The sequence below is a fragment of the Eschrichtius robustus genome, chromosome 3 (genome assembly GCF_028021215.1).
Source record: "Eschrichtius robustus isolate mEscRob2 chromosome 3, mEscRob2.pri, whole genome shotgun sequence".
Lineage (NCBI taxonomy): Eukaryota > Metazoa > Chordata > Mammalia > Artiodactyla > Eschrichtiidae > Eschrichtius > Eschrichtius robustus.
The window spans coordinates 164,150,048-164,168,178 of NC_090826.1; the positions used below are offsets into that span (position 1 = coordinate 164,150,048).

The 18,131-nt window shown below is 34.4% G+C and overlaps 1 protein-coding gene across 4 annotated transcripts in view; it reads left to right on the forward strand.

Moving 5' to 3' along the window:
* The window catches only part of CNST (consortin, connexin sorting protein), a 128,505-nt gene that overhangs the window by 34,153 nt on the left and 76,221 nt on the right, over positions 1 to 18,131 (forward strand). For 2 of the 4 annotated variants that reach the window (XM_068541711.1, XM_068541713.1), the window contains exon 2: positions 16,455 to 16,889. The exons of 1 other annotated variant lie outside the window; for it this stretch is intronic. In XM_068541711.1, the coding sequence (XP_068397812.1) occupies positions 16,505 to 16,889 (385 nt within the window). In that variant the 5' untranslated portion in view covers positions 16,455 to 16,504. Of the gene's footprint in view, positions 1 to 16,454; positions 16,890 to 18,131 lie in introns of those variants that run through there. One more of the 4 variants, XM_068541715.1, reaches the window with a different exon arrangement.

Here is an 18,131-nt window from a genome sequence, read left to right on the forward strand (position 1 = left end):
TGTTTGGGGATATAAATTTTCATCCAGTCTAGTATTTATTCTGAAACTACCAAAGAGAGGAAATATAAATCAGTGTTATATAATATGTAGATATTATAGATAAAGATTTGTTCATCATAGTAAATTATGCTTAGATAGGCCTAGTGATTAGATTTAAAAAACAAAATAGATTTTAGGAAAGTTACTCTTTGCTTTCCCACTTAGCAGCTCATTTAAATGAAATTTTCTTGAATTGGTTAAAAAGTTATTAGACACCTTTTGTAAAGTTTAGCTTTTATTTATTTTTTTAAATTTAAATTTTCTATTTTTTGAGGTATAATTGATATACAACATTATATTAGTTTCAAGTGTACAACACAATTGTTCAATATTTGTATATATTGTGAAAAGATCATCACATAAGTCTAGTTAACATCTGTCACCATACATAGTTATAGAATTTTTTTCTTATGATGAAACTTTTAAGATTTACTGTTTTAGCAACTTTCAGATATACAATGCAGTATTAGCTATCGTTGCCACACTGCATTACTTCCCCATGACTTATTTTATAACCGGAAGTTTGTGTCTTTTGACTTCCTTCACCCATTTTGCCTACTTGTCACCCTCCATCTCTGGCAACCACCCATCACTTCACTGTATCTATGAGCTTGTTTTTGTTTGTTTGTTTTTAATATTCCACATACATATGAGATCATATGGTATTTGTCTTTGTCTCTCTGGCTTATTTCACTTAACATAATGCTCTCAAGGTTCATCCATGTTATCACAAATGGCAGAATTTCATTCTTTTTAAAAATGGTTGAATAATATTTCATTGTGTATGTCTGTGTGTGTACACACATTTTCTTTATCTGTTCATCTGTTGATGAGCACTTGGGTTGTTTCTAAGTCTTGACTAATGTAAATAATGCTGCAGTGAACATGGGGTTGTGGTTATCTTCTGACGGTCGTGATTTTGTTTTCTTTGGATAAATACCTGGAAGTGGGATTGCTGGATCACATGGTAACTCTATTTTTTATTTTTTGAGCAACCTCCTTACTGTTTTCCCTAGTGACTGTACCAATTCACATTCCCATCAACAGTGCACAAGGGTTCACTTATCTCCATATCCTCACCAACACGTTATTTCTTATCTTTTTGCTAATAGCCATTCTGACAGGTGTGAGGTGGTATCCCGTCATTTTGATTTGTATTTCTCTGATGATTAGTGATATTGAGCATCTTCTCACGTTCCTGTTGGCCATCTGTATGTCTTTAGAAAAAATGTCTATCCAGATCCTTTGCTCATTTTTAAATTGGATTATTTTGCTATTAAGTTGTGTGAATTCTTTATGTATTTTGGAAATTAACCTCTCATCAGAGATATATGATTTGCAGATTTTTTTCTCTCATTCAGTAGGTTGCCTTTTCATTTTGTTGATGATTTCCTTTGCTGTGTAGAAGCTTTTAAGTTTGATGTAGTCCCAGTTGTCCAAAAAATCATTACCACGACTGATGTCAGGGAGCTTATTGCCTGTGTTTTCTTGTAGGAATTTTATGGTTTCAGGTCTTACATTCAAGACTTAATCCATTTTGAGTTAATTTTTGTGTATGATGTAAGATAGTGGTCTAGTTTTTTTCTTTTGCATGTGCCTGTACAGTTTTCTCAAAACCATTAATTGAAGAGACTGTCCTTTCCCCATTGTGTATTCTTGGCTAGTTTGTCATAAATAAATGTGTGCATGGGTTTATTTCTGGGTTCTCTATTTTGTTCTATAGATTTCTGTGTCTGTGTTTATGCTAATACCATACTACTTTAATTACTGTAGCTTTCTAATATAGTTTGAAATCAGGGAGCATGGGGCCTCCAGCTTTGTTGTTCTTTCTCAAGATTGCTTTGGCTATTTGGAGTCTTTTGTGGTTCCATACAAATTTTCGAATTGTTTTTTCTATTTCTGTGAAAAATGACATTGGAATTTTGATAAGGATTGCATTGAATCTGTAGACAGCCTTGAGTAGTATGGCCATTTTAACACTATTAACACTATTAACACTATTTAACACTATTCTTCCAGTCCATGAGCACAGAATGTCTTTATTTGTGTCTTCCTCAATTTCTTTCTTCTGTGTCTTACAATTTTCAGTGTATAGGTCTTTCACCTCCTTGGTAAAATTTATTTCTGGGTATTTTATTCTATTTGGTGCCGTTGTAAATGGGATTTTCTTTATTTCTCTTTCTGATACTTCATGATTAGTGTATAGAAACAGATTTTTGCCTTTTAATTTTGTATCCTGCAACTGTAGTCATTTATTAGTTCTAGCAATTTTTGTGGTGGAGTCTTAAGGATTTTCTATATATGGTATCATGTAATCTGCAAAGAGTGTCAGTTTTATTTCTTCCTTTCCAAGTTGGATGCCTTTTATTTCTTTTTCTTGCTCTGGATAGGAATTCCAATACTATGCTCAATGAAAGTGGGGAGAGTGGGCATCCTTGTTTTGTTCCTAGTCTTCGAAGGAAAGCTTTCAGCTTTTCATTGAGTATGATGTTAGCTGTGGCCTTGTCATATACAGTCTTTATTATGTTGAGGTATGTTCCCTTCATACCCACTTTGTGGAGAGTTTTTATCATAAAACGATGTTGAATTTTGTCAAATGCATCTTCTGCACCCATTGAGATGGTCATATGATTTTTAGTCTTCATTTTGTTAATGTGATGTATCACGTGATTGATTTGTGGATGTTGAACCATCCTTGCATTCCTGGGATAAATCCCACTTGATTATGCATGGTGTGAGATCCTCTTAACATATAGTGGAGTCCAGTTTGCTAATATTTAGTTGAGTATTTTTCATCTATGTTCGTCAGGGATATTGGCCTGTGATTTACTTTTCTTGTGTTATCCTTGTCTGGTTTTGGTATCAGGGTAATGCTGGCCTCGTAAAATGAGTTTGGAAGTGTTCCCTCCCCTTGTATTTTTTGGAAGAATTTGAGAAGGATTGGTAATGATTCTCTGAGTGTTAGGTAGAATTCACTAGTAAAGCTGTCTGCTTTTGGACTTCTGTTTGTTGGGAGGTTTTAAGTTACTGATTCAGTAAATCTCCTTATTAGTAATTGATTTTCAGTTTTTCGTGATTTGGTCTTGGAAGGTTGTATGTTTCTAGGAATCTATCCATTTCTTCTAGGTTGTCCAGTTTGTTGGTTTACAGCTGTTTGTAGTAGTCTCTTCCGAGCCTTTGTATTTTCGTGGTGTCAGTCATAATGTTTCCTGTTTCATTTCTGATTTTATTTGAGTCCTCTTTTTTTGTTGGTGAGGCAAGCTAAAGGTTTCTCAGTTTAGTTTATCTTTTCAAAGAACCAGCTAGCTCTTGGTTTCATTGATCTTTTCTATTATTTTTCTAGTCTCTGTTTCATTTATTTCTGCTCTGATCTTTGTTATTTCCTTTCTTCTATTAATTTTGGGCTTCATTTGTCCTTTCTTTCCCTTCAGATGTAAAGTTAGGTTGTTTGTTTGATATGTTTCTAGTTTCTTGAGGTGGCATTTATCATTATGGACTTCCCTCTTAGAACTTTTGCTGTGTCTTATAAGTTTTGATATGTTGTATTTCCATTTTTGTTTGTCTCAAGGTATTTTTGAATTTCACTCTTGATTTCTTTGTGGGTCCATTGGTTTTTCGGTAGCATGTTGTTTCCTCTCCACATATTTGTGAATTTTCTTCTTGTAATTGATTTCTAGTCTCATACCACTGTAGCTGGAAAAGATGTTTGATATGATTTCAGTCTTTTTTAATTTGTTAAGACTTTTTGTGGCCTACCATGTGATCTGTCCTGGAGAATGTTCCATGTGTACTCAAGAAGAATGTGAGTCTGTTGCTTTTGTTTTTGTTTGTTTGGTTTTTAAAATTAATTAATTAATTAATTTTTGGCTGTGTTGGGTCTTCGTTGCTGCGCGTGGGCTTTATCTAGTTGCAGTGAGCAGGGACTGCTCTTTGTTGCAGTGCACAGGCTTCTCATTGCAGTGGCTTCTCTTGTTGTAGAGCATGGGCTCTAGGTGCGTTGGCTCAGTAGTTGTGGTGCACGGGCTTAGTTGCTCCACTGCATGCGGGATCTTCCCAGACCAGGGTTCGAACCCGTGTCCCCTGCATTGGCAGGCGAATTCTTAACCCCTGAGCCACCAGGGAAGCCCTGTCTGTTGCTTTTGGATGAAATGTTCTGTATATATCTGTTAAGTCTATCTGACCTAACATATTATTTAAAGATGATGTTCTTGGATGATCTGTCCATTGATGTAATTGGGTTATTAAATTTCTTTACTGTTACTATTGTATTGCTATATATTTCTCATTTTAGGTCTGTTAGTATTTGCTTTAAATGTTTAGGTGCTCCTATGCTGGGTGCATAAACATTTACAAATTCTTTATATTCTTGTTGTATTACTCCTTTATCAATGTATAATGCCCTTCTTTTATTACAGTCTTTGTTTTAAAGTCTATTTTGTCTGATATAAGTATAGCTATCTCAACTTTCTTTTGGTTTCCATTTGCAGGGAATATCTTTTCCTATCCTTTCATTTTCAGTTTGTTTAGGACCTATGTCTGAAGTGAGTCTCTTGTAGACAGCATATAGATGAGTTTTGCTTTTTTTATCCACTCAGCCATTCTCTGTCTTTTGATTGGAGAATTTATTCTATTCACATTTAAAGTAGTTATTGATAGGTATGTATTTACTGCCAGTTTGTGCATTGTTTTTTGACCGTTTTGTAGTTCCTCTGATTTTTTTTCTTCTTCTCTTGCTTTCTCCCTTTGTGGTTTGATGGCCTTCTTTAGTGGATATGCTTAGATTCCTTTCTCATTATCTTTTGTGTATCTATTTTAGGTTTTTGCTTGGTGGTTATCATGTGGCTTCCATATAACAGCTTCCACTTATGATAGTCTATTTTAAGTTGACAACAACTTAAGTTTGAACACATTCTAAAACTCTCCGTTTGTACTCCCCTCCATGTTTTTTATGTTTTTCATGTCACATTTTTCAACCTTTTTTCTTGTTATTAGACACCATTTTGCATGAGTTCAAAAGTTATACTCATTTCTTCATTCTAAAATCTTTTAGAAATTAATAAATTTACCCTTGAGTTCCAGTTCTAGAGTAATTTCAGTTATTGTATTTTTTAGATCTAGAATACCCATTTGGATTTTTAAAAATTCAAATATAGTGATTTGATTAAAAAGCAAAATAAACTATTTGCTTTTGTCGCTATATTGTCAATTCTTTTGAAATTTTCTCACCTATTCATTTAAGTCCTTGAACATTTTAATAATAGTTGTTTTAAAGTTTCTTTAAGTTAACTCCAATATATGAATTTCTTGTGAACCTGCTTCTGTTAGCTGCTTTTCCTCCCAGTTTTTTGTCACATTTTTTTCTCTTGTATGCCTGGTTATTTTGGATTATATTACAGGCTTTATAGATGAAAACTTGTGGAGGTAATTTGAGCCTTTGTTGGATTTCTTCTTCCAGAGGAGATTTATTCATGTTGCTGGCAGGCAACCAAGTTAGGGCAGATCATCTTAATTCAACCAGAAATGAAGATCATTCTACTGGGCTTTAGTCCCTGTGAAGGCTGGTCTGTTTCAGACTCACTGTTTCTTCTGGGGAGTAGCTGTTTTAGGTCCCACTTGAAAGCCTAAGCCTCCCTTCTTCTCGGCAAGTCCTAAACCCCGTTGTTTGTGCCAGCTCTGTAAGTCTGCTAAAGGCTCTGCTCAGCTTTTTTGGCTTCCAAATTGAAGCTCTCTGCCAGCTTCTCTAACTGCTATCAACAGGAGGGTTTGTCTGAAATGAGCTAGTCTGCACTTCCCAGAAGCAGAACTCATTCATCTTTTCTTTTCAAAAAATATTTATTTTTAATTTAATTTAATTTAATTTTATCTTATTTTACATGGGATCTTCGTTGCAGCACACGGGATCTTCATTGCGGCATTCAGGATGTTTAGTTGCGGCATGCAGGCTCTTAGTTGCAGCATGTGGGTTTCTTAGTCGTGGCATGCAGGCTTCTTAGTTGCAGCATGCAGACTCTTAGTTGCGGCATGCAGCCTCTTAGTTGTGGCATTCAGACTTCTTAGTCGTGGCACGCAGACTTCTTAGTTGCAGCATGAGAACTCTTAGTTGTGGCATGCATGTGGGATCTAGTTCCCCAACCAGGGATCAAACCTGGGTTCCCTGTATTGGGAGCACAGAGTCTTACCCACTTGACCACGAGGGAAGTCCCTTTCATCTTTTCTTAATATGTTTTTGCACATGTTCAAAAATGAGTATATATATATATATATATATATATATATATATATCCAGTATATGTTTATATAGGTTATGAACAAATATGCATATAGTGGGTATGTGTGCAATTTCTTTGCTCATTAGGGGTATACTATCAAAGTATGAAGACTCTTGTACTTTATTCCCTTTAGCTGTGATGTTGGTTCAGTAAATACTTGTGATCGGCCTAGTAGAAATTATTCTGTGTGTACAAGGGAACATGTCAAATTCTTGATGATGGTCTCTAATGGGGATGTGATATAGATTAATGTGTAAACCTAAAGAAATGAGTTCATCACATTTAAAAATTACAGCAAGTAAATAGTCTTATTGGTGGGTTTTATTTTATTGTGCCTCAACCTGTTTTCTAAACTCTATATATCTGAAAAACATTTCAAGATACTAGAAATTTTTCATGTTGCTGTCTCCTTAAAGCTAGCAATTTGGTGTTTACAAAATATACATATGAATATAGTTGATTTTTTAAATTAATGTAAAAATGATTATAGTGGTCAAGGGTATAGGCTGTGGAGTCAGGTTCTTTGAGTTTGAATCCTGACTTTGTCATGTACTAGCTCTGTGACCTTGGCCTATTTATTGAATCTTTTTGTTGCTGTTTCCTTCTCTATAATATGGATATAATTATAGAACTACTTTGTAGGACCTGTGTGAACATTAAATTATATATATTAAATTTATAAATGTTTAAATTTATAAATTTAAATTATTTTAAATTCATAAATTCACATATATATTATATATGACTGAAATACTGCCTGATACTTAGTAAATATTCAATAACTGTTGACTACTGTTAATAATTAGCATTTTATTCAGATAATGCTATTTGGTCAGGCCTCTTAAGGGAAGGTTCTAATGAACAGTTTGCTCTTACCACTATATTAGCAAGAATTATCATTTTAAAACAAAATATATAGATTTTTATGTATATTTAATGATTAAAATGTAGATAGATTGCCTTATGTTACTAGTTGTATAGCAAAGTGCTCAAAGTTTAAAAATTATTAAGACAGTTTCCATGAAGATATATAGTATATATGTAATAGTAAACATAATTTTTGTTTTAAAAGTATTTTAAAAGTTATGGTCTGAACTAAAAAGTATTTTCAAGTTCTTAGATTCTGTTGGTTGTGGCTTCAAAGTATGGTTGCAATAAGTTTTACAACAAAGAAGTACTTAAAACCAAAAAAACACAACTTATGCATGACCCTAGTGAAATGACTCCTTCCCCTAAACTGTGGTTCTCTCAATGCATGTGATACTAACTCTGTGGAACTAACTGAAAAAAATGCTTGTGTTGCTACTGTAATTTCGTATGCTGTGATTTGCCCACCCTTTATCTTCAAGTGATATAGAAGTTGTTAATTTCTAGGAGCATTTGAATTATAAAGTCAGTCACCCTGAAGTAGGCAAATTTTATAATTAATGATTGTTAAATGAAAAAACTGTTAGAAATTATTGCTAAAAATACATGTTTCTGGATGCCTGAAGATGTCCTTGCATTCACACTATTTTAGAGATTTACTTCTCTATTGTTTCTTTAAAATTTATATATGTCTGTATATAAGAGGGAGGAAAGAGAGGAGAGGGATGACTCTATTTATCTTTGCACTGCTTGGATATACCCCCACTGAGGCTTTTGACTTGTCATTTCCGTTTATGTAATGGATTTTGAACTCAAAGTCTCTGTTGATGTGTAAGCTATCTTGAACTGAGTCCCATTATGAAAGGGAGGATTGAAGAAAATGAAACAAATTATGCTTCCTTTTATTCAACTTACCTGCCCCAAGGTTGTTTTGGGTTTATGAGTCACATGATTTGTTAGTTCCTTCATATTATAAGAGTACTTTCTCTGCATAAATAAAATCCATGTTTGTTGTATTCTCCCTTAGAATCATTACCTTCACATTTTACAGTAATTGATTATTTATTTTTCTTGTTTTTCTTTTTTGTATTCTTGTAGTTGTGTTGTATACTTTGTTGCATTTTTATTATTAAAAAAAATTTTTTTTATTGAAGTATAGTTAATGTACAATGTTGTGTTAATTTCTGCTATATAGCAAAGTGACTCAGTTATACACATATATGCATTCTTTTTTATATTGTTTTATTTTTATACAATTTTTTCATTTAACAATCATTAATTATAAATTTTGCCTACTGACTTTATGACTCAAATGCTCCTAGAAATTAACAACTTCTGTATCACTTGAAGATAAAGGGTGGGAAAATCACAGCATATGAAATTATAGTAGCAACACAAGCATTTTTTTCAGTTAGTTCCACAGAGTTAATATTTTATTCTTTTTATATTCTTTTCCATTATGGTTTATCTCAGGATATTGAATATAGTTCCTTGTAGTATATAGTAGTATAGTTCCCTATACAGTAGGACCTTGTTGTTTATCCATTCTATATGTAATAGTTTGCATCTATATACTTTGTTATATTTTTATCCTCCTTCTTAAGACATAAGTTTTCTATGACCTTTTTTTTTAATTAAGAGTAAATTCCGTATTGTGAAATTGTGTTTTTTATTCTTATTAAAGAAATACTTAAACAATCTGGCTTACTTTTGTACATACTATTATATAGAAATTAAACTATTTAGAAGATTTCTATAAGGCCATTTTACTAGTTATAATTACCATTCAACATTTCTGAAGTACCAGGAATAATTTGAATATGGCAAAGTACCTAAAGAGGGGGACGACATGATCCTGAAAATAGGATATAAACAAGTACTAACAAATTAATTTTAAAAACTTTTAGTATTTATTTCTTTCATTAGGTATTTACCTTATTTAATTATAGTAATAGTAATGTCTATACCCGGAAAATGTCGACAGCCTAACTAGTATTAGCAAGAAAGAATTCTGAATGGAGTGGTTCACTATGAGCCAGGACTTTGGCTACAGTGGCACTATCAAAGCAGTGTAATGGAGAGCAACATTGTCTAATAGAAATAGAATGTGAGCCATGTACAGAATTTTGTTTTCTAGTAACCACATTAAAACAGGGTTTTAAAAGGTGAGATTAATTTTAATAGAGTTTGTTTAATCCGTTAGATCAAAATATTATTTTAACTTGTAATCAATATTTAAAATTATTAAAGGCCTACTGTTTTTACATTCTTTCTATTCCTAATAAGTCTTTGAAATATGGTGTTTATTTTACAAATATAGCACATCTCAATTTGGACACATTTTTTGTTGGAAATGCTTGATCTGTATTTAAATTTCCTAAAATTTAGGTGAAAAAGCAGGTTCACATGCCCAGTTTGTTTCAAACATGCATAAGTTTTTCAATAACTGAATCAATATGTTTTAGAATTCAAATTAGTTAAAATTAAATAAAAGTAAAAATTCAGTTCCTTAGTCTCACTGTTCATATTTCAAGTACTCAGGAGCCATGTGTGGTTAGTGGCTACCATATTGGTTAGCATAGATATAGAATATAGCTGACAACCAGAGATATCAACTAAGGGACCCTGAATCAAGCATAGTATTTTAGCTAAATTTTAATGTGAGGTGAATGATATAAATTAGCAAAAATTATTTTATTGAGATTTGGGGGATAACATGTTAAGTGAAGTTTATGTCTGAGTTTCATATGATCTGCATCATTTTCAGAAAAAAATTTGGAGATAATTACAAACTTCTCTAGTGCTCAATTGGTGGTCCTTAGGATGAGACTGTTAATTCCTAGAAACTGCCTTATTGCTGTGGTCAGTGCTCATTAGTGAGGTGTGAAATCTACCTAGTAGACCTTGATCAGCATTTAAAGAAAATAAGAAATAGTGTTGAATAGAATGGAGAATGTATCAGAGTGCTTCATGTGTGTTTAGTTTTGAGAAATCTTTGTTTCAGTTATGTATACGTATTTTGTATGTACATGATTTCAATGAAAAATGAATTGTTTATTTTGGGCTGCAAAATTTTTGAGAATCATTCTTCTGGGGTATGCTTTTTATTGCTGGTATACTGAATATTGCCTACAGGTACATATGTCTAAACAAAGCATTAATAACAGAAAACTATAGATTTAGCAATGAGATATAAGTAGTATTGGAACACGTCAAGTGAGTAAGATGACAAAATGTAAAGTGATATGTAGTTACTATCATAAACACAACATATGAGTGTGGTGACTTTCTTCCTCAATTCTGAGTTAACTGTGAGTAGCCAGATTTGAATTTAGGGTTAATAGAATACGTTATTTGGTAACTGTCTTCTTCTAAATTTTGGTTTGACTATTAAGTCATCAAATTTAAACTTGGGGTTGCATCTTAATTCTTAAGAAGAATCTTGCTTCTTTTGAAGGTAAAAGTATAGTATTTAGGCCTAATTTACTTGGATTACAGAAAAATGGCACTCAGAATCTTCTTAAAGCATTTTAATAAAATAATTGTGTAATATTATATATTTAACCATTCCTATACATTAATTTTTTAATTTCAGTAACACCTGATGTTTAATGTCACCAGATAATGCATTAAGATGTATCAAAAATGAAGTCAAATCATACCTGGGAGTGAGATTTTTTTTTGACAAAATGTAGATTTCTCTTTGTTAGTCTGTTACTTCATTATATTTGAATGTTCTTCCTCAAAGTTTTGTTTTTCAACTTTTGTATGAGCCTTACTTGAATAGTTTGCTTGAAATTCTTCAGCTTGAATAGTTTGCTTGAAATTCTTCAGTGTACTGAGTCAACATGTCAAATAACTTTTATACAATGTACATATTTGGTATGCTGTTTTGCCACAAGAGGCTGGAAACTTGGGCAGCACTTACTATCATGCTTTTGAAAGGCAAAATATGCCCGAGTCAGTGCTGTGCAGCGATTGTACTGTGTCACTGTTCTTTTTCTTTCTTTTTTAAAAAAATTTATTTATTTTATTTTTTGGCTGTGTTGGGTCTTCATTGCTGCATGCGGGCTTTCTCTAGTGGCGGCAAGCAGGGGCTACTCTTCCTTGAGGTGTGTAGGCTTCTCATCACGGTGGCTTCTCTTGTTGTGGAGCACGGGCTCTAGGCATGCGGGCTTCAGTAGTTGTGGCATGTGGGTTCAGTAGTTGTGGCTCGCGGGCTCTAGAGCGCAGGCTCAGTAGTTGTGGCGCACAGGCTTAGTTGCTCCGTGGTATGTGGTATCTTCCCGGACCAGGGCTCGAACCCATGTCTCCTGCATTGGCAGGCGGATTCTTAACCACTGTGCCACCAGGGAAGCCCTCGCTGTTTCTTTTGTGAGAATTGGTACAGCCATAGGGACTCTTATAGAATAGACATACAGTTTAGATATAGCAAATAACTTAGAATGCCTTTTCTACTGTACTTCTAACCTCCAGGTCCCATATAATGTTAGGGCATATTTAAAAATACTATGTATCAACTGGGGCTTCTTTCTGCCTGTTATTTTTCTCTTGCATAGGTGCTTTCATATAGCGAGATACAGGTGTACATGAAGATGAACCTTTTTAAATGCTGTTGTTATAGCATCGAAGGAAAGGAAAGAGGAGGAAGAAGAGACAAAAATAGTATTTGTTTATAACTGTTTCCAAAAATAGTATTTGTTTATAACTGTTTCCAAAAGCAGTAGGCCTGTACTAATTTCAAATCCCATTAAGAATATTATCCTACTGCTTAAGTTAAAGTGTTCCAATTGAAATGTGTTAGGAATGCAGATAGAAGCCAAATATGGTGTAATAGGTTCCTTTACCTCTCAGAGTAGGGGCAGAGGAGTGTATAGAAATCCATGTGCCTTTCTCCTTTGAAGACAGAAACTGTAGAAAATAAGCCCTCTACTCCTTCATATATATGATAAGTATAAGGCCCAGAGCTAGACATTGTGAAGAATAAAAATTATCTATGGCTGGGTTATGGGTATTCAAATGGCTTAAATCTGGTAGGACACATATGCAAATATATACAGTGCAGAGAGTTGTATTTGGGAGGGACTCTATGCGTGGTACAGAGTGCCATAGAGGAATACATTATGTCTTTTGGAATGGAGAAGTCAGGGAAGACAAACTGGAGTGACTTTTGAGCCAAGCCATGAAGAATTGGTCAGTGTCTATTAAGAATAATTACAGGAGATTCACACCTGTAAGTATTAGTATTAGAAAGTAGTTTACAAAGTAGCCTTTTGAGAATTAAACTAATTACATCATCACAAAATAATAGGAGGCAAAATGTCTTGAGGCCCAAAGAAAGGAAGACCTACTTTACTGGTAATAGATATTTAACATAAATAGTATATTAGTATGTCTTTTAAAAAAAAAGTTCTCAACAGAAGAAGGTGGACTATTTAAGAAATTGTATATTGTGTGGATCTAGCAATTCCCAGGGAAAGAGAGAACTTCCAGGAACTTGAACTTCATGTTTATTAGAGATATGTCCTCTGTTGTAGGGTAGAGATTCTTCACTGAGGTATACCACAGCTGGAGTGAAATATTCTTTAAGTTATTGATACTTTTACCCCATTGTCCATAAAGCATAATTGTTAAGAGTATGGCCTCAAGATCACAACTGATCCATGTTCTATTTTTGAACTTACTAGCTGACCCTTGATGAGATATGAGACTTGGTTTCTTCATTAGTATAATAGGACTAAAAATTACCTGTCTGCTAGAGTAATTGTGAGAATTGAATAAGAGTATTGGTCTGAAGAGTTTAACTGGTACATGATACTCATTAAAGTTGCGAAGTGTGATCTGTAATTTTATACTCACCAAGGAGCCTTAATCACTAATTTCTTTTTTTTTTTCTTAAATATTTATTTATTTATTTGGCTGGGCCGGGTCTTAGTTGCAGCACATGGGATCTTCGTTGCGGCATGTTTAGTTGTGGCATGCGGGCTTCTTCATTGCAGCATTCGGACTCTTAGTTGCAGCATGCATGTGAGATCTGGTTCCCTGACCAGGGATGGAACCCGGGCCCCCTGCATTGGGAGCACGGAGTCTTACCCACTGGACCACCAGGGAAATCCCTTAATCACTAATTTCTAGACATCCTCATCATCTGAAATGGTGCACAGAACAGACCATTAAATATTCCAGGAACTTGCTGAGATATCCCTTATCATAAATTAATACTTCAGCATTCTCAAATGATGCTGGTTAACATTAGTCTATCATCAGGAACCTAATTATTTCCAGGAGGTCTAGAAAAACTCTGTTTCTGAACCTTCAGTAAGGCTACAGACCTGCTTGAATAGACCTACTGCTGTTTAAGGCCAATCTGTAAGATTTCTTGGGCAGTAATAATGGCTAACTTTTCTTGAGCATTTACTGTGAGCCAAGTACTCTGCTAACTGCTTTACCTGCCATATTGTCTAAGCCTCACAAATGACTCTTCGAGGTAGGTATTACAATTCTCCACTTTCACAAAGAGAAAACTAAAGCTTGGAGATGCTAGGTAACTTGCCTAAGGTCACCACACAGTTTGTTAAATGGCAGAGCCAGAATTTGACCCTTGGTCTGCCTGTGTTCTCAGCTATTATGCCGAACTGCACAGGATTCAAATCAGGAAGACCTGGTTTCAGATCCAGTTCCACTTCTTTCCAAGAATATGATTTTAAACAAGTTATTTTTGCCTCTCCAAGCCTCAGAGTCTTCATCTAAAACACAGTATGAACACTCCCACGTAGGCTTGTTTGGAGGATTAGAAATAAGGTATGTGAAGTGCCTGGCACGGCTTCTAATACATGACAGAGACTCAACAAGAGGCAGCTCTTATTGTTTGGGGCTCTGTAGATTGCTTTCTTCCTTCCTCCTTGGCATGAGATCTCTGTGTCTCTTTCAGGTAAAAGTAAAACCTTTATATTTTCAACTGCAAATACATGCTAGAAAATAATTTGGTTATTTAAATTAGAAAACAACTGAGGCTGTTGCCAGTTTTAAGGACTGACATTTTTCCTACATAGCCACATAAAATTTTCACTGTTTTTATTGTGATAAAAAATAAGTGACAGAAAATATGCCATTTTTACCATTTTTAAGTATATAATTCAGTGGCATTGATTACATTGACACTGTTGTGTAACCGTCACCCCTGTCTCTTTCCAGATCTTTTCCATCACCCTAAGCAAAATCTCTGTAACCATTAAGCTGTAACTCCCTCCCCTGCCCTCAGCCCCTCTAATCTAGTTTCTATTTCTATGAATTTGCCTATTATAAAATTACACATAAGTGGAATCATACAGTATTTATCCGTTTGTGTCTGGCTTAATGTTTTCAAGGGTCATCCATGTTGTGGCATGTATCAGAACTTCATTCCTTTTTGTGGCTGAATAATATTCCATTGCATGAATATATCACATTTTGCTTCTCTCCTCATCCGTCAGTGGCATTTGGGTTGTTTCCACCATATTAGCCACATGGCACTTTTAAAGTCTCATTTGAATTTGGATTCTCTCATAATAGAGATCTTGAAGACACTTTATTAAAATAATAATTACTGGGACTTCCCTGGTGGCGCAGTGGTTAAGAATCCTCCTGTCAATGCAGGGGACACGGATTTGAGCCCTGGTCTGGGAAGATCTCACATGCCATGGAGCAACTAAGCCCGTGTGCCGCAACTACTGAGCCAGCGCTCTAGAACCCACGAGCCACAACTACTGAGCCTGTGTGCCACAACTACTGAAGTCTGTGTGCCTAGAGCCCGTGCTCTGCAACAAGAGGCCACCACAATGAGAAGCCCGTGCACCGCAATGAAGAGTAGCCCCTGCTCGCCGCAACTAGAGAAAGCCTGCGCGCAGCAACGAAGACCCAATGCAGCCAAAAATAAATTAAATAAATAAATAAATTTATTTTTTAAAAAATTTACTTTTCAATTAAAAATTATACTCTAGTTAGAATTCATTTAGGTCTAAACTAAGTTATTATAGTCAAGTTAAATCATTTTACTTTTCATATTACATACCTCTTAGTGGAGCTATATAGTATATATTTTAAGGAAAATGATACCAGCCAGATTTAGATATTTTTATATTTGACAAGCAGTACTTTTATGTCTGAATAAAATAAAATATTCCAGTTGCAAAATAGTTGAAAGCATGTGATACAGTCAGTGCAGAGCTCATGTTTTGTTTTATACTTTGTTTTCCTGTTTTTTAAAAAATTTTACTTTACTTAAATATATATTTACTTACTGTATATATTTACTGACTTTCTAAAGAGCAAATAAACATTTCTATTTATTAGTTTGAAGAATTTACAAAATTCTTTATCACTGAGTTTTTCTCAAAATTGCTGAAATATTATATTTCATTCAAATCCAAAGTAATACTTGGCAAGCATAAAAATATCTAAATCTGGCTGGCATGATTTATCTTAAAATGTAATATACTTTTGGATGAGAAGAGAGTGTAAAACATGACTGATACAAGGCTTAAAATCTATTTTGTATATCTTTAAAATGTTAGAAGGATTCTTGGAGTAGATTGAGATTTTTTTCCAAGTCTTAAACTAAATAGCCTAGAGTTAATCATGGCCCTCTTTTTTTTTTTTTTAATTGTATAAAAGGAATCTGTTGACAATTCTAAGGTACTTTTCAGGGCTTATTTTTAGGAAGGATGTAATGAGAATATAGTATAAATATATGCTACCTGAATTTTCCCCCGTATACTTTTTAAAAAATTTATTTTAAAACTATTTTTAAATGTTTTCATTTGTAAATATTGCTGCTGTTTGGCCATATAACAACTTACACAAGTAACTTTCACTTGTCTGTTAAGTATCCAGGGATAACATGAGTGATTGGTTTTAGCAGACAACCTTATTTAACCATTAATTTCTTTCTTCAAGGCAGTGGTCCCAACGTGATGCACTTCAGAATAATCTAGAGAACTTCAAAAAATATATCAGTGTTTGGGCTCGATCCCCAGAGATTTAGATTTCAGAGGTCTGTGATAGAAATTTGACAAGCTCCATAGGCAATAAACATGCAGCCAGGGTTTAGAACCATTGTATTCAAGCAAGAACTAGGTGAGATGGGGTAGGGTTGTAAGTGGGATAGAAGTAGTAGGAATAAGCCTTAGTCATTTCTCTCTTCCCTACTTACAGTAAAACAACCCAGGAGAAGAGGAAAATCAAAGATCAGTGAAAATCCAGAGTTTAAAAAATGAATGTTTTTTCTTTTTGTTATTGTAGACATTGAAGGACTTTAATGAAACTTAAACGGTTCAACAAAAGATGCTCTAATGGATGACAGCGAAACTCCTACATATAATCTGCAGATAGAACCACAAGATGGATGTCATCCTGGTGATGGTGTGGAAAGTATTGTAACATGCTTGCCCTCTGCATCAGATGAAAATGAAAATCAGCTTGATGGGGATGGGGATGGGCATGAGCTTCTGACCAGCAGTGACAGTGCAATGGGCAAACCTGAAGTGTTTGAGCCGGACAGTCTCAACAATAATGAAAGCTGCACATCAAGCTGTGAGGTGGCTGCAAGTGAGAACTTGGAAAACACTGCTTGTGAAGGCCCCAAAGATGGCCAGGCCTTCTTGAGAAAGGACCAAAAAATACCTGGAAAAAGAAGTTCAAGAAGCAAAAAAGGCACTGTTAAGAAGATACCACAAGGTATTTTTAAAAAATTATTTATACTATTGTTTAAGAATAAAGTCTTCCATCCCATACTGTGTGTATTGTCCTGCTTCTTGCTTTTCTTCTCTTAATATATTCCAGAACTAGTTCTGTGATAGCACGTACAGATACAGCTGTGTGGTATGCCGTGCATGTGATGTATGTCTCTATAGTGTTCCATTATATGGGTGTACCATAAGGTATTTAACCACTTCTTTATGGCTGTTCCCAGCATTCTGATGTAATAAATGTGCTGAAATTGACATTCATTGTACCTGTCTTCTCACTAGGTGCTTTAAATATATCTATATATAGCCTCCTTCCTTTATATATTAGACCATTTTCTACCAATATCAGCCTTAAAAGTTTTCTTCTTTCATCACTTTGGCTTTAATTTCTACCCTGTGAGTTTATGGGCTAGTACAATCTTACTCAACCTCTTTATAGGATCTTTCCATCTCACTTAGTAGGTGAGTGGTAAACATTAACATGTAATAATATACGTCATCTAACAATGTTGAATAAGACATCTAGCTTTATATTACTTTGGTTACAAAGTAAATCACAGTATTTCTCATCTGGCTTGTAATTTGGCAGTTAAAATTTGGAGCTGTGGACTTTTTTGCCTGAATCACAGGGCACCCTTGGGAAGAGGCAGCCTCTGGTTATTTTTGATCAGAACCATTTGTCTCTAGACAGTTCTCGACACCCTAGACTGGGACTCTTTAGTGTAGCACCACTTTACCCACACTAGCAGCTGCTCTAGTGAACAAAATGGAGTGTCTCCTCTCTTCTGCTTCTTTGGCTGATTAGAAACATAGCCAGTCTGTCCATATCCTATTTTTTATTTGTATTTGTTTATTTGCAGTAAAATATGAAACGTTCCAGTTTCTACAAATCAATCCTCGTTTATTCAGTCGGGCAGTTTGATAACTTGTTAATGTAACTCATTAAACTCATTTGGCTTTCCAATTAATGGATCCCTTTTTTTTTTGCTTTTCCTTAGTAGACTTAAAGCAAATTAAAAAAATTTTTGACAAGAGATATGAAAGCATTTTCTTAAAAGAACTAAGTGTAAACAGATGATATATACAGTGCTATCTGTATATAAATTGATTTATTCAGTAACCATAATTCAAGTGCTATTGGTTCCTTTCTAATCTGATCTAGTGATGTTTTTAAGAACTGAGACCTAGTTGCATATATGTAAGGGTCAGTCATAGCTTCAAGATGCATGGC